Here is a 21336-nt window from a genome sequence, read left to right as displayed (position 1 = left end):
TCTTATTCCATGCCAGGGTCTGAGACGAGAGATAGACTTCTAGGTATTTAAAGCCATCGGATGCCATCACCATCTCCTGTGACCAGTCGCCCAGCCCATCACCACCCCGCAGCGGCCATAGATTTGCCTCGGTTAATGTATAAGCCAGAGGTTTCGCCAAAGATCTGCATAATACGGAGGAGGTGCAGACCGGTCCGATCTAGATCCGTGAGAAAGAAAAGGACATCGTCTGCATAGAGTGCAATGCGATCGGAGATGCCCAGAGCCCACTCAAAGTCGCATATCTGTGCGTCTATCCTTATCCAAGCCGTGAGCGGCTCCATAGCCAGGGCAAAAAGGTAGGGAGAGCGGGCAGCCCTGGCGCGTCCCCCGTCCGACAGAGAACACTCCGGAGACCGAGTCAGTCACCCGGACCGAGGCAGTTATATCCGTGTAGAGTAGACGAATATAGCATAGCAGTCTGGGGCCGATGATGAGAGGATTTAGCAAGGCAAAAAGAAATGTCCAGCTAAGGGAATCAAAAGCCTTGTTCATGTCTGCCAAGAAGAGCGCGGCCAAAGTATCGAATTTGTCGACCGCAGCGATGGCATTGTGAACACGTCTAATGTTGTGTCGCGTACCACGGTGTGGCATGAATCCTTCCTGGTCAGGATGAATCAGCTCAGTAATATACAGGACTAGACGATTTGCAATCACTTTGGCTAGGAGCTTAGCCTCTACATTAAGGAGGGAAATCGGGCGATTAGATGAGAAGTGTTCTGGTGGACGGCCTGGCTTCAAGAACACGACAATCTCAGCATGTTGCCAATTAGGCGGAAGGGTTCCACATTCCCAGGAGGTCTACAGGGCCGCCAGATAAGGCTGTAAAAGTTGAGCATGGTATTTTTGGAAGAACTCGCAAGGGTAACCATTTGGACCCGGTGCCTTTCCCACTCGCATAGCCAATAAAGCTGGTATGAGTTTGTCTGCCGATATGGGAGAGTCTAGCACATCCCGTGCCAAATCAGACAGAATGCGGGGAGGGAAGTCATCAATAAATTTCTGCACCATGGACGCCGGTAACACCTCACGGGGGCATAAAGATCCGCGAAGTAAGCGGCAAACCTGTCACCAATGGCAGTCGGGTCTTTAAGCGAGGTCCCATCAGGACCACATATACACAGGAGGGACTGGGGGCGCGATGCTTGCGACACAGGCGATGTTGCAGGGCACTTGATTTGTCCCCCCACTGGTAAATCCGACTACATGTGGTGAGCAAATAAAGGCGGGCTTCGTTAAGGAGTTCGCTGGCATATGTCTGCTGCACCGTTAGCAACTGTCTGCGCGCAGCCTGTCCCGCCAAGTCCCTGCTAACGCGCTCCAAATCCAGTAACTGTGCTTCGATTCTAAGTAGTTTGTCACATCGCAGCCAGCGCTGGGCTGTGCAGAAGGCAATATCCGCACCCCGGAGATTAGGTTTCATAGCTTCCCATAGGGTAGCCGGTGACTCTAAAATGTCAGTGTTAAGTATCAGTTAAGGACGTAGGCATATGTGCCCTATAGTTCTCATCTCGTAGCAACCATAGCGACAAGGGCCACCAAAAGCGAGAGCGCCTGGGGTCCAGGGATAGAAAAATGGACATCGGGGAATGGTCCGATAGCTCCTAGGGAGTATTGTAGCTTCAAGTAATTGATGTGTGGGAGTCTCCGAAAGGAAGATGTAGTCTAGGCGTGAAAATAAATAATAGGCATTGGAGAAATAGGTGTATGCATGTATGCCAGAATGTTTAGTTCTCTATGTATCAACCCACCCCAAGCCACGGACCAGCATATATGCTACCTAGGACAATGGGCTCTCCATACAGTGTCCTGTATATCACAATAAATCTGCCCTGTGGATCTGACCACGTGCGGCTATGGACGAAGGGGATACTATGGTGTATGAGGATTGCAACTCGACGGGAGCCTCTAGTAAAGCCAGCATGGTATGCGGGTGCAAACCCAAGCCGTCCCAAACAGGGTGTCTTAGTGCCCGCTAGGTGCATCTCCTGTAAGCAGAGAACCCCCGCCTTATGCCGCTTAGCCTGACATAGGACAGTGCCCCGTTTGATCTTGTCCAATAGACAACTGAGGACTCGGAGCTCTCTACTCCCAATCCCTGTTAAATCTCGCGGCATATATAATGGTGGTATGCAATTGAGAACCTACTAGAACGGATGGCATTGGCAATTTCAAAAGTAGACATAGCAGCAGATGTAGTGAGAACACAGACGCGAGCCCCATACTATTCTATGGGAAAGTCGTGGTTGGAATTTTAGAAGTTAAGGACATTTAGGAGAGGACTTTGAGCAAACCCCTTTATACTTAGGGGGTTCTAGGGTGCACCGGAGTACTTGAGTTACCTCACCCAGGGAAGCCGGGTGCATAGGTGTCAAATGGTGTCGGGAATCGTAGTTGATTTCAATGGCGATCTGCTGCAAAGTGCTGCTGCCGGGAAGAAGAAAAGTGTCCGGTGTGATCCAAGCCTGGATCGAAGATCAGAAGAACCTGAAAGCAGAGGGGACAGAGTCTGGGTCACTTGCCAGTGACCAGGGGCACGATAGGCGAATGCCCACCGATGTCGGGTGTTTCAGGTGCGAAGAGGTGAAGCTTGACTCTGCAGCCACGAGGACCACGAGGCATCAACGACGACCAGGAGCTGGATTCGAGCTGTCCCACGAAGGATGTCGGTGCTCGGATTGAACCCAACAAGCCTTGGCAACAGCAACCCATGCAGGAAGAGAAAAGATGCTTCGGTGCGGACCAGCAAGGTCCTGGGGACTCCCCAAGCGATGGAGAGTCAGGGCACGTCTGGAGCAACCAGGTAAGCCCAATTAAAGTTAGGGTTACCTTCACAGGGATCCCCACCACCAGTCGACGGACCAGGGATCGTGAAGGGACCTCAAGAGGAATCATACAATACCAGCCCAAGGGTCACTCGGTGAGTGTAGGTCAGTAATCTTCGGTGGAGACACTGCTCGGAGTGTGGACTACAAGTAGCCCAAAGCACAGCCTCAAGGATCGACGAGAAGCCTATGCACTTGCAAATGTGCACGGTGTCACGGGGTTCCGGTTCCACGGTCCCCACGAGGGGTACGGGTCTCAACTTTGCTGGGAGCTCGGGTCAGCGTCTGGGAACCCACCTCCTGTGTTGCAAATTCTTCGGAGTCCGGCGGGAGCTTCGGAGATGCAAACCGGTCAGATGCGCCTTAGGTGCCTGCCTTGCAGGGGAGCAACTCCTTTACTCCAAGGGAGATTCTTCAGTCATCTAGCGCCTTGTAGATCGTCGAAGTTACAGGATTATGTATCAGAGTTTCGTCCAGGTGTAATCTAAAGTCCTGTAGCCAGGGGTTCCTATCTTATACCCAAGGAAGGGGTGGGACAAACTCTAGGGACCCACCTATGGGAGGGTCAGGAAAGAGGGATGGCTACACCCATTTCTTTTGTCCATTTTCGCGCCAGAGATGGGGTTCGTAGCCCCTGCAACCGGTTTGAGCTGGACTATGCACAGGGACACCAAATGTGCCCCCAGTGCAGACTTCAAAGCACTCTTGGAGTGCACCCACCCAGCCCCAATACACTAAAGCCTGTCTGGGAGGTAGTGACACCTCCCTGTGACAGGAAACTTATTGTCCAGGCTTTCCCTGCCAGACTTTCATCCAGCAGGAGGAGGGCAGACTCGTGTCTGTGGCTGGCAGCATCCATTTTGTGATGCCAGGGCTCTGTTAGCTGGTACCAGGTGTACCGGTGCTGTCATGTCTCTCCCTCTAGAAGGGTGGGATCATACTCCCACACCAGTTACTGGTGTGGGGGTATGATTCCAGGGTGTTTGACACCAAACACGACATGTTTCCATGCAGCCATTTCAAAGTTAGCATTTACCGCGAGGTTATAATGCACTTAAGAATATATGGTTAGGCTGCATCACAAACAACCCTGGAATAAAGGTTCCGAAAGCTGCAGAGGGGCAATGCTCATGCATGGGCACCCTCTCACATGAAACCCAGCACCCTGCCTTCAGGATAAGGCCTGCCAAAGGGGTGACTGATAGGTTTACATGTGCAGTGATATGGAGAGATATAGGTAACCTATATCTCAGTAAGGGGTGCATACACCACCTTACCCAGGCAGCAGTAGCAGACCTGTGGAGTCATTTTGGAAGGCTTCCCAGGGGTGGCACAATACATGCTGCAGCCCCTGGTAGGCCTCTGGGGTACCTATGCACTGGGTACATAGTATACCATATACTAGGGACTTATAAGGGTACCCCAGAATACAATCTGGAGTGTACCTAAAGTACTGGTAATCAATTTAGAGAGGAAGCAGCTGGGCTGGGGTCATGGTTAGCAGGGCCCCAGCCAGACTAAAGTAAAAAAACAGTGAAACATCAGCAAAAAGTGGGGGTAACTATAAGAAGCAGATGCTACTCTCCTATACACACTGCCTGCAAGACCTGCTCCCACGACCTCAAAAGAACTTTGTTGTCTGAGATTTCACTGGCTGGAAAGGCTGACTCTGTCCCCAGAAATAGCCGCTGAACTTCCAGGACTAATGCAGAAACTAACTTGCAGAGGTCAACAACCTCAAAGAAGGTGCTGTATTTCTGCTGTCTTTAAAATGTGCTAAGCAAAGTCAGCCTTCTCTCCGAAGAGGCAGGACCCATTAAAGAGTATTTCCATTAGGGAGATCTATACATCGCAGAAGAATCCAGTGGACCTCATCCAAATGTGTCTACAAAGGACAGCTGTGATACTGCCATGCCCAGGCAAGCCATGGTATCCAGGCCTGCGCAGATAATTTATTTGACTCTGTCTTGCCCATAATGTATCGTCTCGGCCAAAGGGGCCCTAAGATCTTCCAGAAAAGCAGGAAAAATCTTGCTGGCATTGTCCCAAAAAACAGTTGTGTAGCAACCTAATAGGCAGACTGTGTTCACAGATTGAAGTATAAAACTAGCGGAAGAAAATATGTGCTTGCCAAAAGCATCAGTCCTCTTGGATTCCCTATGCGAAGGAATGGTTGGAAAGAGTATTGATTCAATTTACTGGTCGAAGACTCCCTAACGTGGGGTGCTTGGTGAGAAAATCCAGATCACCTGGCACCAGTCTATGACGTCTGGCCACCTGACTATTAACATGTGGTCATGACCAAAGAGGCGTCAGAGTAACTGTGAGGGGATTGTTACATGGAAGAGGGGGTACAGATGTTGCCGACCCAGGCTGCTGAATTTCTGTGAAAACATTTGTTTTGGTCTCAATTAAGGGTAACTGTAATAATAGTACTTCAGCTGCCCTCGAAATCACCACTGAAAATGAAGCACTCTCTTTCACTGGTGGCTCATGCGGCGAGTCAAACTGTCTCAGAAGAGGTATCAAGCCCACAGAAGTTCTGTAAATCGAGATACAAGGCATCATCATTATAACAAGTGGAGAGCAAGCCATCCCCTTCACCCTCATCATCATCATCATCAACATCCTCGGGTGCACCCTGTTCCAGCACGAGATCAGAGTCACAACCAAAAGGATTATAGAGCCTCTGCTGGTAGTTGGATGTGGTAGAGGCACAAGGTTAGAGTTAGGTTACATGATGATCAATGACTTTTGAAATTTTGTAGCTTAGCATAGGTCAAGCTTGGGCGGACATTGGTTGTGGATCAAACATCGCGGTCACAGCACCAACACCGGTGTCAGGAACCAGTGTGGAGCATGGGGCTGGAGTGGAAATCTATAGCTGAATCGGTACCGGCCTGGCTACAAATGTAGGCCCCGCTGTGTCCGTGGAGTCTGAAGGTACACCAAAAGCAGCCAGAAGTGCACCGAAAATTTGCCTCATGACCGCTTTAAAGGCCTTGAGATTTTATGCTTGGCCGACGATGGCTTGGGAAATTTAGGGCACATCGGGACCAACTGAAGAATCTGTTCTATGGCCAGAAACCCCAAAGAAGTGCGACTTAGATACTGACATTCTCATGCCTTGTCTTTAAAGTCAGGGAGGTGAGATGGGGTTGAGTTCTGCTTCATTTTCGTATGCTTGTGTTTGAACTTGGACTTTGACTTTTAGTAGAGGGCTCTGAGTGCAAAGCCTAATGGTCACGGTAAAGGGGACCGAGTGGGGTCCCTGACTTGAAGCGGGACCTATGTGAAGGCTGTGAATACTTCTTGCGTTCAGAGTCATACAATTTCACCTCCAGGTGTCAGATTGACTTTAGGTACATGAGCATGTACTAATCACACGACTTGGAGTCTTTTCCTGAGCCCAGATACGAAAGAGACACCTCATGCGGGTCCGTGACTGAAATCTCCTTCGTGCAGTCTAAGAATGGCTTGATACCTATTGTTTTTTGTAAGGACATCGTCCTGAAGCACACTGTGAAAACGTTAAGGAAGTCATCAGAAAATCAACAAAACCAGGCGCAGAGCTCTGGATCTGTGCTGAAAGGCGCAGTAAGAAAGGAACTGATGCCAGGGTGCGGGGCTGGTACTTATCGGTGACTCTGCTCCATGACTTCTAGGGCAGTGTGGAGCCACACGAAGCCACCATTAGCACGTGGCAGCGCTATGAAAAAAATCTTAGGATCCAGTGTGGAGACGTGATGGATATTCTGTGGTGAGGAAGTATCTACTGTGAATCTAAATTATCCCAATGTACATTGTGGTATAGCCACTGTGGTGGAAATCTGTCACTACGGGCCTGAGTAACTCATCTGTCAATGTGAGCTCTTCCTTAGATATTATGTTTCCTCAAACGCAACCTCTTTATGGACTGGGCACTGTTCATGTCCCTGAGAAGACTGTCTATGGAATGCCCTTCAAAAAAGCACCTTAAGCTGTAAAGCTTCCAAGGACTATGCTCAGTTAATTTCCATCTTTACCTGCTTAATAAGGTAAATGATCTATTTGTTGAATTAATGATTCCACCAAAAGATATGTTTATTACCTCCGTGTGCACTTCTTATCTAAAACCAGGCACACTGAGCATCAAGTGCCCACTCAGTACCAAAACAGTAGCTAGTTATCGACAAGCTATATACACGACATCAAAAGATACCTTAATAAATTTTAGAGGACTCATATTTGCATGTCCCTCTTCCGGTAAATGCCTTAGGAATTTGTGTATCTTTTCTGTCATAGTTGTTGGCTGTAGAAGGACAATAAACCAGTACTGCTGTCTGTTCTTCAGGTCATGGTCACTCTTGTCTCATTTTAATGTACGTGCCTTTTGTCGTTTATTCTTTTTTTCCTAATGATGGACCTCTTTAGTCAGTAATCTATGACTAAATCTCCCTGTGGGTGTCCTTGTATGCAAGTCTTGTCTGGGGGGAAATCATATTTTTACTTTCTATTCCGTGTGTAAGAGGCTAGACAGTAGCTGCCTGTAAAATTGGGCCAAAATGGCAAAGTATTATTTTGCTGATTTACAAGGTGTGGGTGTTGTTGCCAACAGGCTTGAAATTATATCTTCCTTTTCCAACGTGATGCAATACTGTTCTTAAACCCATTGGTTAATGGCATTATAAATGGTGCTATTATCAAGAGATTATGCACGTATTGGTACAAATCTGTCACTACTCCAAAGAGCAATTGTACCCTCTAGTCACTGCATTCTTTTTTAAAGTTCTTTGTCATATATGAATTGTTATCATGGGGTGTTTTCTGACTGTTCTCATATGGAGCGTTTTGTGTGTCAATTGTCTAATCAAGCTAGTGTGAAAACTGACCTTTCTTGTAGCAGTCCCCTTCCAGTAAATGTCATCTGTGTCAGCCTCGAAGGTTCCAAAGCTAATGTTTCAGCTAAAGACAGTTCAAGTCTTTTTTTTAAAGAATATGATCCACTATTTCCTGCATTTTTAGGTCGAGCATTCAAGTATATACTTATATGTGTATGTACTTTGTGGGCTCTGGAGATTGGCCCTAAGACTTGTCTGCTTCCGCTTAGGGACTTTTTTCTGTTCAACTGCCTCTATTTAACAATCTTGATAGAAAACGACCAGTAGAGGTCAGTAAAATACCAGAATTGCTTTCTGCTGAGGGACTTTCTTTTTTTTCTTTTTCTGGCAACTGCCTCTATTTAACTTTCTTGATAGAAAACGACCAGCAGAGGTCAGTAAAATACCAGAATCACTTTAGCATTCTCTAGATTCCAGTCCATAGAAATTGTCTTACACGAGCACCCGTAGACAATGATATTTTTTTTCAAATCTTGTATTTTCAGTGATATGACCACTGAAGGCACGATTTTAAATTAAAAACAGAGCTTTGGACTTTACCATTTGACGCTGAAAGGCAATATTTCTCTCCATGTGTTCCCATACCTGGTGTGTCACGCAGTTTGGTGCTTACTTTCCCTCCATGTTAAAGAACAGTAGATGTTTCAGCACCCAGGCTAATGTGCTGCATAGCTATATACATATAAGGTCCCAAAGGCGAGACTGATTGCATTGCAAATGCTTGTTCAGTGTGTAGACAGTCTCCGAAGAAGTATGTAGATGGCGTTTGTTTAGTTTTAGGGAGATTTTTACAGTACATAAAAATAGCGCACAAGGTGCCTTTGTAATTCAAGGAAATAACTTCGAGTTTAATAAGGTTGTCTTTGTTGTTTAAAAATGTAATCCATTTCAGATCTCACATGTATACGTGCGTCTGCCCCGCCCACACACCCACACCCCTGGCTCAGCCCCGGGACGTCATCTATTGATTGTTCTCTTTTGAGGATTCTTTGCGAGTTGGGGGGCCACTAGGCTGCAAATCTGTTTTGCTTTATTATCACGGGTTTTGGCCCAGTGCCTTTTGTTAGTGCTGTTAGTTTATTGCAAAATGCTAATAAATAAATTTGAAGGAAAAAAAAACATTGTCGTCTATCATAAATACTGTTTTTGAAATTTCAAAACACTCATCAGTCTCAGAGGTTCATTTGAAATTCAGAACACTTAGAAAATCTGGAGTTAATCTATATTCTATCACCAATGCATAAACTGGCCAATATATTTCTGATGGACTGATGTTCAAATACATCGATAAGTCCTATGCTGAAGAATATATATGATATCGGGGAAAATATTACACACTTTGTATAAATCAGTGTACAGGAATCAATTATGATACTTTGGTATCTTGAATTGGGATAAAGTCAGAGTAATTCTCTCACAACAGCATTTGCAGTTCTAAAATGATTTGTGCTTGAAGTCCTCAAGTCCCCAGGTGCAAATAATTCTCTTTTTCGGTTCCACTTCTTCACAAACTTGCACATGCGTCTGGACCAAGTGATGGAAAAAAACAAAAGTATGGCAGTAGGATCAGCCGTCATAGTAGGCCACTTCAACACAGCACAAGGTCAAAGGACACTACGGTATTTTCTTTAATTGGGATAAAAACAAGATGCTCTTTTCCAGACTAACCATTCTGTGGCAGAATTGTGCATAGCTTGTAAACCTATAATAACATCGTAAAAAATATAATTTATATTTACCATCTATTTGCCATAACGGATATTGGAAAGGCATTCTAAAGACATTCAAACATCCATATTGCAATTTGCATTTCTAATTTACCTGTTATCAGTCACAGCAGCCAGGCCTGCAATGTCTAATACCAAGGATGAATCAAGTGAACGGGAATTTGACATCTTATTTGGGTTGTGAGGAGGAGATGAGCCTTCATGACACAGCATTCCACTGCTAGACATTCGCCATAGTTGTGAACGTTTTCCTGGCTCCTTCAATAAAGAATAGAAAACTATGATTTTTGTTTCAAAATAGTGACTCATTGGAAGTTCAGACTAAAAAATTCAACATTATAAATGAACATCCAACTGCTATATTTTGTTGCATGCAAACTTGTCATTATTTTTATTGGGGGGAAAACTGTCCAAGAAACAGTACAAAGCAATGAATAAATGGAAAGTTTATTATAGCCATACAGCCCAACATAGTGAGCTCTACAGGCCATTAAAGGCCCGATCCAGCGTTTAAGGCCAGTGCGGGCCTTTAATGTCCGGTAGAGCCTGCTATCGAGGGTTCTAAGGCTATTAGAACATCAGTGGCGTAGCAAAGAGGGTTGGGGGTCTGCTCTTACCGGCGGCTGGCGCGGGGCGGCAAGCGCAGGAATGGCCAACTCCCCCGACGCCCGCTCCTACCTGCGCCCGTCACAGGGCAGCAAACACAGGGGCCGCCACGGGCAAATAGTCTAGCTACGCTACTGTAGAACATTCCGCCCCTAGATTAACAAAGGCCTCCCAGAGCCGAGAAGGCTTAAATGCCCTTGGGCTTCGAGAGGCCTTTGTTCACAGCAACAGCTGTGAAATGAAAAAAACTAATTGGAATGCTGTTCTCTGGACTCCAACCAGCCATTAGAAGCCTGGAGCACTCCATTGTCTTCAAAGGAGTGCTCAACATTCCAATGTTCTAAAAAAAAAAATAAGATCCCTAAAAGATTGCAACCGACTCATTGTGTACCGTGTAGTGCCCATAAACTCCATATAACAGGGCAATAATGCCTTCAGAGACTTACTGCAATTATGAACACCACAAAATATTGCCAATTACCTATAATAAAAAAAGGTCTACCCCGTTAACTACATTTGATGCCAAACCACAATCTCTTGTAAATATTGACTAGGAAGTAGCATTGTTGGGCCATGTGATACATTTTCCTATTCACAGAGCTTTCTAAATGTTTTTGAAACACAATAAAGTGCCTCTCCATTAGTGGTAATTCTATAGTCCAGCAAAAGTATTTTAGCCATTGTTCCCTTAAAATACCATGCAGGTGCATGAGAACAGAAAGTGCACCTCATCTTCTACATAGACTACACTAACAGATACAAAATGTTATTCACTGACTATGTAACAGAAGAAGAAAAAATACTATATTTAGACAATCAAGTCCATTAAAGTGGCAAGGGCTAGTTAAAAGTACATAAAAAGGGAGGATATCCAATTGAAACCTTAATAAATAAATATCTCATATTGAGATATACCAATGAATGTAAAGAAGTTTCAGATCACATCCTGCATTTGAGGTGTGAGTTAGGGCTTGTGCAACTGTTTTGCAAGTCATGGATTACTGGGTTAACCATAACTAGGAGATTTGAGGGGATTTTCAGTTTTAATTCATAACCACAACTGTACTTTCAAATATATATATATATATATCAAAGAAATACCCTTTCAGGCATAGAGTGACGAATAAATTATGCAAAAAAGAAGCAGAGAACTCTGGGTAGTTCTCAAGTTTAGGTGGAAAGCAGCTCCTGTATGGAACACTCTCAACACCAGCGACACTCTAGATCTGCTCACCTCAAATGTCTGTTTTTCTATCAAAATCTTTAAGCATAGGATTAGCACAGTACCATCCACGCCGAGATAGAAAAGGACAAAGTCATTTGCCATTTGTACAGCAAAGTCTTTAAGCATAGGATTAGCACAGTGCTGTCCTTGCCGAGCTGAAAAATGACAAAAGCCAATTACCACTCCAGGCACAGTATTACAGCTTTGAATTGGTAAAATACCAGACGCGTCGAGCAGGAAAATGCAGAAGGGCCCCACGCAGAACTCGTGGAGTGTGGAGTGCTGATCTTCGGTGCAGATGGTGCTCGGGGTTGGGGCTTCTCAATCCCCATAGCACAACTTCGAGGATGCCTCAGAAGCTGCGCTGGAAGCAAGTAGCCAATTTTCCCAGGTAGCCGGTCCCACGTCTCTCGTCGCCTCCACGGATCTCAGCTCGGCTGTGGATGTGGATCAGGGTCGGAGAAGTCTGGAAGTCAAGGCTCTGGTCGGGCTCTGCAGTCGGTCCCTCGTAGAACTTCAGCAAAGCAAAGGGTAAGTCTCTTGATGGTGCCTGTTCGCACAGGGTGACCACTCCTTGGCCACAAGGGAGATTCTTCAGTCTTCTTCTTTCGTCGAATGTCGAAGGTCCAGAGTTTCTGTTCAAGTTGCAGGTTCAGGATAATCTAATTTAGCAGGGCCCACCTAGCTACTAATATACTGGGCTAGTGGGCTGGGCTACCTGCAAGGTCCCTCCTATGGGTGGGACCAGGAAGGGGAGTGGCTACACCCCCTTTCCTTTGTCCAGTTTCGCGCCAGAGCTGGGGCTGGAGTGCCCGAGCACCGGTTTGAACTGGACTATGCATGGAGCACCTTGTGTGCCCCAGGCATGTCTCATTCCTTTCAGCCCTCCCTGCCCCAATACACTAAAGTCTGTCTGGGGAGGTGCTAGCACCTCCCCAAGCAGGAAACCTATTGTCCAGGCCTCCCTGGCTGGGAGGGCTCCCCGCAGCAGGAGGTCAGACTCGTGTCTGTGGCAGCAGCATCCATTTTGTGATGCTGAGGCTTTGGTGAGAGTTAAACAGCAAAGTAGGATTTTAACATGTCTCTCCCTCTAGAAGGAAGAAATAATATCCTCATTACCAGAAATGGTATGGGGGTATTATTTCAAAGTGTTAGACACCTTACACGACATGTTTTGATAAAGCCAAACCATAGTTACCATAACCGTTTAAGATTATAAGGTACTTTAAGAGTATATGGTTGACTATTTCATAGAACAGCTATAAGGACATCGTTCCAAAAGCTGCAGACAGGCTCAGCTGATGCTAGAGCACCATCTCACATGTTACCAAGCACTCTGCCTCCAGGATTGTTAAGGCCTGCCATAGGAGTGGCTGATAGGTATACATGTGTCTATATATAAGGGTAGATATAGGTATACTATATCTAAGCAAGGGGTGATTACACAACCTTGCCCCAGCTGAGTGATCAGCCAGTTGTGTCTGATTGGAAGGCCAGACCAGGGGTGGCATAGTACATGCTGCAGCCCCTAGGAGGCCTAGGGTACACCTATGCCCTGGGTACCTAGGGTACACTGTACAGGGTCCAATAAGGTGATCCTTACCAATTGGTTATGTACCTAGGGTACATGGAGTCCATTTTAAAGAGAGAGCAGACAGCCTGAGACCCTGAATGGCAGGATCTCAGGCCAACTAAGTCGAAAAACCAGCTAGACACTAGGCAAAAAGTTGGGGGTAACCATAGTCAGATATCCACCTTCCTACAGTAGTGGCCAATATTCCTTCATTGATGAAAACACTAACATCTAAAAATTCAATCCTGGAATGACTGATATGTGATGTGAAATGTAAATTCATGCAGTTGATGTTAATTGTTTCCACAAACTATCTAGCACTTTCAATATCGTCATTCCATATAATAAAAACATCATCGATGAAGCGTAACCAATGAACAATTTTGTGTGTGAAGATCTCAAGGTGTTGCCTCTTGAGGACCTGCTCCTCCCAATAGCCCACGTGCAAACACGCGTAGCTAGGGGAGAAGCAGGCCCCCATACCAACACCGGGTATATGCTTGTAGACATCTTTACCAAACAGAAAGTAATTATTATTCAGACACCATGTAATAAGGGCAATTAACATTTTGTTATGTTGATTGTATTCACATGGCCTAGACTCTAGGAAATGCTTAACAACAGTCATACCCGTTGTGTGTTCAATACTGGTATACAGTGACAATGTTCAATGTGATTAAAATCAAATTGTCTGTCCATACAATGTCATTGAGTGTATTTAAAAAGTCACCTGTGTCTTTCACATATGAGGGCAGCAACTTAACCAGAACTTGCAAAATGTATTCCACATATTCCCCCATATGTTCAGCCATACTATTAATAGCTGAAATTATGGGGTGACCCGGGATTGGAGTAACATTTTTAGATATACAAACGGAAGAACAGGGTATTCATTGAACATATATTGGTACTCCCCTGTAGTAATCAACCCTTCACGTTTCCAATGTTGCAGCTCCTTTTTTATGGTATCCTTGGCTTTGCTGTATTCCCTCATTGTGGTTTTTTCATAACATTACTCATTATTAAGTTGCCGCATAGCTTCCTGTACATAGTTTTTTCTAGGCCACAGAACTATATTCCCGCCTTTGTCCGATTTTTTTATGACAATTTCTAGATCTTTACCAAATTTATTCATCAGATTCTGATATTGTATTCTGTTATGCTGCATCTTCCTTTTTTTTATAATTGACTTGGCGGTGCAGTTTTTTAATGTCCTCCGTCACCTGTTCATGGAATATATATATATATACACACCGAACACAATCCTGCTCCACACCGGAAGAAGGCGCGCACTCAAGGCTGTTGGCATAAGGCTTCTGTTCTTTCCTCGGGTCTCCCTCGACCCCGCGACTGAAGAGACGCATTTCGGCTGTTTTATATATATATATATATATATATATATATATGGAATATGCTACTTACCAGTATGCATCTGTTCTTGGCATGTAGAGCTGCAGATCTACACACTTTTGCATAGATCGCCATCTGGTGTTGGGCCCGGATGTTTGCAGTTTGTTTTTCCTCTTGGAAATTCTTTGCAAGTCACGAGGTCGGTGACTCCTCCCTTGGATCGTGTTGCGCATGGGCTTCGGCGCCATCCTCAGATTGTTTTTCGCCGACAGGGAGAGATGGAGCGTAGTAATAACAGTGAAGAAACCCATGTGTGTTGTATCTAAATAAGATAGACTGGAACAGATACAGGTAGCCGGGGAGGCGGGTGGGCGTGTGTAGATCTGCAGCTCTACATGCCAAGAACAGATGCATACTGGTAAGTAGCATATTCCGTTCGAGGCATATGAGCTGCAGATTACACACTTTTGCATAGACTATATAGCAGTTCCCAACCTTAGCGGCGACCACCAGTATCTGTTGCAGTGGTTTGAAATAGTGTTTTTAGTACAGCCTGGCCCACACTAGCTTGTTGCTTGGTTTGCACATCTACACAGTAATGTTTAGTGAAAGTGTGCGGTGTTGACCATGTAGCTGCTTTGCAGATATCATCTAATGGGATGTTCCCTAGAAAAGCCATAGAAGCCCCTATCTTTCGTGTAGAGTGGGCTTTAGGGGGAACAGATAGCGTTCGTTTTGCTTTGTGGTAGCAAATCTGTATGCATTTTACTATCCACCTAGCTATCCCTGATTTTGAGATGGGGTTGCCCTTGTGTGGTGGAGAGAAAGAGACAAACAGTTGTTTGGTCTTTCTGAAAGGTTGTGTTCTTTTGATATAGTAAAGTAAGGCCCGTTTAACATCTAGCGTGTGTAGAGCCCTTTCTGCAACAGTTTGAGGTTGCGAGAAAAATACCAGTAATTCTACCGATTGGTTTAGATGGAAGGGGGAAATGACTTTGGGTAGGAATTTTGGGTTGGTATGGAGGACAACCTTGTTCTGGTGCATTTGGAGAAAAGGTTCTTGTATAGTAAGTGCTTGTATCTCACTGACCCTTCTAAGGGAAGTGATGGCTACAAGAAAAGCTGTTTTCCATGTGAGAAATTGCAGTTCGCATTTATGCAAAGGTTCGAAGGGCGGTCCCATTAGCCTTGTGAAAACTATATTTAAGTTCCACACAGGTGAGGGTGGTACACGGGGGGGAATTATTCGTTTGAGGCCTTCCATGAAGGCTTTAATGGCAGGCACTCTGAAAAGTGATAGGTGCTGTCTGTTCTGTAGGTAAGCGGCAATTGCTGCGAGGTGTAGCCGAATGGATGTATATGCTAGGTTACACCTTTGTAGATGGAGCAAGTAGCATATGATGTGCTGTATAGATACGTCTAGTGTTGATTGTGTTGTTATGGCAATAAACAACAAATCTTTTCCACTTTGCAGCGTAGCAGGCTCTAGTGGTAGGGCGTCTAGCTTCTATGATGACGTTCATACAGTCAGGAGGAAGGTTAAGGTATCCGAATTCTAGGATCTCAGGAGCCAGATCGCAAGGTTGAGCTGAGCTGGGTCCGGGTGTCTGATCTCTCCATGGTTCTGGGTTAGGAGGCATGGTGAGAGGTGTAGCTTTTGGTGTGGTACTACCGAGAGTTCCAGCAGCTTGGTGTACCACGGTTGTCTGGCCCACGTTGGAGCTACTAGGATCAGTGTGAGGGAGTGCTGTTGTAGCTTTCGCACAACTAATGGAATTAGTGGGAGAGGTGGAAAGGCGTACGCAAATTTGCCTGACCAGTTCATCCATATCGCATTGCCTTTGGACAATGGGTGTGGGTATCTGGCGGCGAAGTTTGGGCATTTTTTGTTTTCGTGGGTGGCGAAGAGGTCTATCTGTGGATGCCTCCACATCTGAAAGAACCGGTGAAGAACCTGTGGGTGAAGTTCCCACTCGTGGATCTGCCGCGTCTGTCTGCTGAGCAGATCTACCATGGTGTTTTGGACTCCTGGGACATGTTGGGCTAGGAGAAAGATTTTTTGTGGAATTGCCCATCTCCATATGCTCTGTGCTAGTTGAGAGAGCTGTGGAGTGTGTGTGCCGCCTTGTTTTTTAATGTAGTACATGGCCGTCATGTTGTCTGTGCGAATAAGGACTGCCTTGCCTAAAATCTGTGTCTGAAAGGATTTCAGGGCTAGAAAGATTGCCAGTAACTCCAGATGGTTGATATGGAGTAACTTTTGTTGCGGCGTCCATGTGCCCTGCACTGTGAGGTGTAATAGATGAGCTCCCCAGCCGGAGAGCGATGCGACTGTTGTTAGGATTATTTGTGGAACCGGGTCCAGGAACTGTCGACCTCTGGAAAGATTTGTGGTGTTCCACCACTGCAGAGAGCGATGGGTGCGACCGTCTACCAACACCAGATCTGTCAGTTGCCCCTGGGCCTGGTTCCATTGGCGCGCTAAGCACTCTTGGAGTGGACGCATCTGGAGTCTTGCATGAGGCACTATGAAAATCCAAGAGGCCATTATCCCTATCAGTTGCATAAACACTCTTGCTGGGAGAGAGTGTTGCGGTATGAATCTTTGACGCAAAGCCTGAATGCTTGCAATCCTGGCAGGATTTGGGTAGGCTATGGCTTTTGAGGTGTCTATGGTGGCACCGAGGTATCGCTTTGTGTGGGATGGTATTAGCTGGGACTTTTGGTGGTCCACCGTGAAGCCTAGTTGGTGAAGTAGTTGGATTGTAGTGGCGGTGTGATGTACACATTGGTTGTAGGACGTGGCTTTTATTAGCCAGTCATCCAAATATGGGAAGACGTGAATGTGCTGTCTTCTGAGGTGTGCCGCCACTACCGCTAGGCACTTGGTGAATACCCTTGGCGCTGTTGTGACCCCGAATGGGAGCACCTTGAACTGGTAGTGTTGCCCGTCCACTACAAATCTGAGGTACTTTCTGTGAGCATGGTGTACCGGAATGTGAAAGTATGCGTCTTTCAAGTCCAGTGTGGTGAGAAAGTCGTTCTGGGCGAGGAGCGGAAGTACCTGCTGAAGTGTTACCATGTGAAAATGGTCCAAATGTATGTATGTGTTTAGAGGCCGGAGATCTAGAATAGGTTGTAGAGTCTCGTCTTTTTTTGGTATCAGAAAATATAGCGAGTAGACCCCTAAATTTTGCTGATTGGCGGGGACTTGTTCTATTGCATGTTTTTGTAGGAGGGAGATTACCTCCTGTTTTAGTAATGTGGAATGTTCTTGTGACATTGGGCGTTGCCTGGGTGGAATGTTTGGGGGGGGTAGATGTGAATTCTAGGCAGTACCCTGAACGAATAATTTGGGTCACCCATCTGTCTGAGGTGATGGTCTCCCAGACCTGAAGGAAATTTTGTAGCCTGCCCCTGACCGGAGTGGGATGGTCTGGAGGGAGCGGGGGGAAGTAATTGGGGAGGCGGTGTGGCAGAGTGGGCGGTATTTGTTTTGCCTCTGCCTTTATTGTTATTGCCCATATAGCCGCCTCTTTGATAACCCCTTGTGAAGGTGGATTGAGCAGGGGATTTGTAGGAAGTGGACGCGCTATCTGAGGAGCAGCCTCTAGCCGTACCCCGAAAGGAAGAGCGGCGAAAGGAGCGCCTAGGGGGGTGTGACTGCAGGGCTCCCATAGATTTCGCCGTTTCCGTGTCCTTCTTCATTTTCTCGAGGGCCTCATCTACCTTTGGGCCGAATAGATGTTCTTGGTCAAAGGGATGATTTAGGATGGAGGCCTGTACCTCAGGTTTAAAGCCTGAAACTCTCAGCCAAGCATGGCGACGGAGGAGGACGCTAGTGTTAATGGCCCTGGAGGCTGTGTCTGCTGCGTCTAAGGCACAGCGTATAGAGGTGTTAGTTATAGTCTTACCCTCTTGAATTAATTCATTGGCCCTATTTTTGTATTTTTCTGGGAGATGGTGCATGATGGTTTCTAATTCATCATAATGCGCTCTATCGTATCTGGCCAATAGCGCTTGAGTGTTGGTGATACGCCATATATTGGCTGCCTGTGACGCAGTGCGCTTTCCTGACGCGTCCAGTAGCGTTGACTCTTTGTCAGGTGGTGGTGCTTCGCCTGACGCCTGGGAGTTTGACCTCTTCCGTGCAGTGGAAACCACTAGGGAATCTAGTGGCGCTGGCCCTTTGATATAGGCAGGATCTGTGGGGGCAGCTTTGTACTTTCTCTATGCGTGGGTTAATGACCCTAGCCCTGACTGGGTCTTTAAAAACCTCTGGTGCATGTTTTATTACACCCTTGAGCATAGGTAGTATGGAGGTAGACCTATGTGCGGTATCAAAGGTGTCGAGGAGGAAATCCTCCTCTACCGGGTCAGTGTGTAGCTCTACCCCGTGATAATGTGCCGCCCTCTGAAGTAGGTGGTGAAAACCTAATGAGTCTTCCGGTGGAGATGGCCTGGATGGGTAAAGGTCATCTTGTGGGACGTCTGGAATGTCAATCAATCAATCAATCAAAGCATTTATATAGCGCACTACTCACCCAGAGGGTCTCAAGGCGCTAGGGGAGGGGGGTCTGCTACTGCTCGAACAGCCAGGTCTTGAGTTGCTTCCTGAAGGCGAGGTGGTCCTGGGTCAGGCGGAGGTGGGTCGGGAGGGAGTTCCATGTCCTGGCGGCGAGGAAGGAGAAGGACCGTCCCCCTGTGGTGGCTCTTCGGATGCGGGGGACGGTGGCGAGGGCGTGGCCGGTTGATCGAGGCTGGCGTTTGGGAGCGTAGAAGTTGAGGCGGCTGTTGAGGTATCCTGGGCCTTGGTTGTGTAGGGCTTTGTGTGCGTGGACCGCAAAGACCGACACTGGTGCCAAAAATAAAATCTAGGGGCCTGAAAAGGATAACCTTAACCCTAGATGTCAGTTCGCAGAACGGGGAGGATGGGTGGGTCGGTGAGGAATCTAACTAACTAATGTTTCTTACAGATACATCGTTACCGAAGGTAAGTAACTTGTTCATCTGAAAGAAACACGTTAGTTAGATTCCTCACCTTAGAATAGATACCCAAGCAATACCATCCCCGGTGGTGGGTCTGCGAACCAAGATCACACCAGAAAGTCCTGGAGGACAGAACGGCCAAAGAAGCCATCCCTCCGGACTTGGCTGTCAAGGCAATAATGCCTGGCAAACGTGTTTAGCGAAGCCCACGTCGCCGCCTGACAGATGTCCTGCAAAGGGACTCCCCGTCCCAAGGCAGTAGTAGCCGCTGTGGCCAGAGTAGAATGGGCGCGAAGCCCAACAGGAGGGTCCTTTTTTGCCAAAGAGTAACAAATTTTGATGCACAAAACGACCCACCGAGAGATGGTCCGTTTGTGCACAGCTTTCCCCTTCTTAGCACCCACGTATCCAACGAAAAGTTGGTCGTCCACCCGGAACTGCTTTGTGCGGTCCAAATAAAAGGAGAGCGCACGTTTTGGGTCCAGACGGTGGAGCCTCTCTTCCTCTTTGGAAGGATGCGGAGGCGGAAAGAAGGTGGGCAAGGTGACAGACTGCCCAAGATGAAATGGAGTCACTACTTTCGGAAGAAAGGAGGGACGAGGCCGAAGGACAACCTTGTCCGGATGAACAGACAGAAAAGGAGGGTTTGAAGATAAAGCCTGGAGCTCACTCACCCGTCTAGCCGAGGTGATGGCTACCAGAAAAGCAGTCTTAAGAGTCAGAAGACGAAGAGGACAATTGTGAAGAGGCTCGAAGGGAGCGCACATCAGGAATGTCAAGACCAGATTCAAGTCCCACTGAGGCATTACAAAAGGGACAGGAGGGAACGTGTGAGTAATGCCTTTTAGAAAGCGTGTAACCACAGGGGACTTGAAGAGAGAGGGCTGATCAGGAAGCCACAAGAAGGCAGAGATGGCAGCAAGATAACCTTTCAGGGTGCCCAGGGCAGAGCCCTGCCGGGCCAGAGAAAGAAGAAAGAGGAGAACCTCAGAAAGAGGGGCGGAAAGGGGATCCACAGCCTTTGCTGTGCACCATGCCACAAATTTGTTCCACCGGCAGGCGTATACCCTCTTTGTGGAGGGACGCCTGGCTGCCAGAATGATATCACAGACTTCAGGAGGCAAGTCAAATGGCATCAACTGCCGCCGCTCAATCTCCACGCATGGAGGTGGAGGCTGGACAGGTTCGGGTGGAGGACCGTCCCCTGCTGCTGCGACAGAAGATCCTCCCTCAGGGGCAGTGTCGTGCAGGTGTTCACGGACAACACCACCGCCATGTGGTATTCCAACAAACAGGGCGGGGTGGGGTCGTGGACCCTTTGTCAGGAGGCTCTGCGCCTCTGGGCGTGGCTGGAACACCAGGGCGTCACCCTAGTGGTTCAACATCTGGCGGGCTCTCTGAACGCCAGAGCGGACGAACTCAGCCGCCGGTGCATGATGGATCACGAATGGCGTCTGAACTCCGAAGTGGCGCAAGGTCTCTTTCAGCAGTGGGGAGAGCCTTGGTTAGATCTATTCGCCACCGAAGAGAACGCGCAATGTCAGCAGTTCTGCGTGTTGGAATTTCCAAGGCGGCACTCGCTCGGCGACGCTTTTTGTCACGAGTGGAGTTGCGGTCTGTTGTACGCCTTTCCGCCTATACCACTTCTGCCCAGAGTGCTGAAGAAGATCAGGCGCGACCGGGCCCAAGTCGTCTTGGTGGCTCCGGATTGGGCACGAAGATACTGGTATCCTGAGCTACTCAGTATGTTGACCGATCCCCCGATACGTCTGCCCCTTTCCACATCCCCGTCCTGCCGGCCCACCGGCGTTACCTGCGGTTCACGGTGGGCCAAGAGCACTTTCAGTTTACCGTGCTCCCCTTCGGCCTCACCAGTGCCCCTCGGGTGTTCACGAAAGTGATGGCGGTGGTCGCAGCTCATCTGCGCAGATCAGGGGTTCCAGTCTTCCCCTATCTCGACGACTGGTTGTTGAAGGCGGGCTCGCCCCAGGCAGTCGTCTCCCACCTCCAGACTACGGCGGATCTCCTGCATTTGCTGGGGTTTTCCATCAACGTGCCGAAGTCACACCTGAGTCCCTCTCAGAAGCTCCTCTTCATCGGAGCCGTTCTCGATTCGGCGCAG

General features: G+C 47.4%; 1 protein-coding gene across 2 annotated transcripts in view; it reads right to left on the bottom strand.

Annotated features, from left to right (window-relative positions):
- VPS13D (vacuolar protein sorting 13 homolog D) overlaps positions 1-21336 on the bottom strand; it is a 2738381-nt gene that overhangs the window by 840047 nt on the left and 1876998 nt on the right. For both annotated transcript variants that reach the window (XM_085608633.1, XM_085608634.1), the window contains exon 56: positions 9566-9729. In XM_085608633.1, coding sequence (XP_085464759.1) covers positions 9566-9729 — 164 coding nt within the window. The remainder of the gene's footprint in view (positions 1-9565; positions 9730-21336) is intronic.

Source organism: Triturus cristatus, chromosome 1_2 (genome assembly GCF_964204655.1).
Source record: "Triturus cristatus chromosome 1_2, aTriCri1.1, whole genome shotgun sequence".
NCBI classification, from domain to species: Eukaryota; Metazoa; Chordata; class Amphibia; order Caudata; family Salamandridae; genus Triturus; species Triturus cristatus.
The sequence above is the reverse complement of the archived record's forward strand: the minus strand, read 5'-3'. Positions and strand labels throughout refer to the sequence as shown.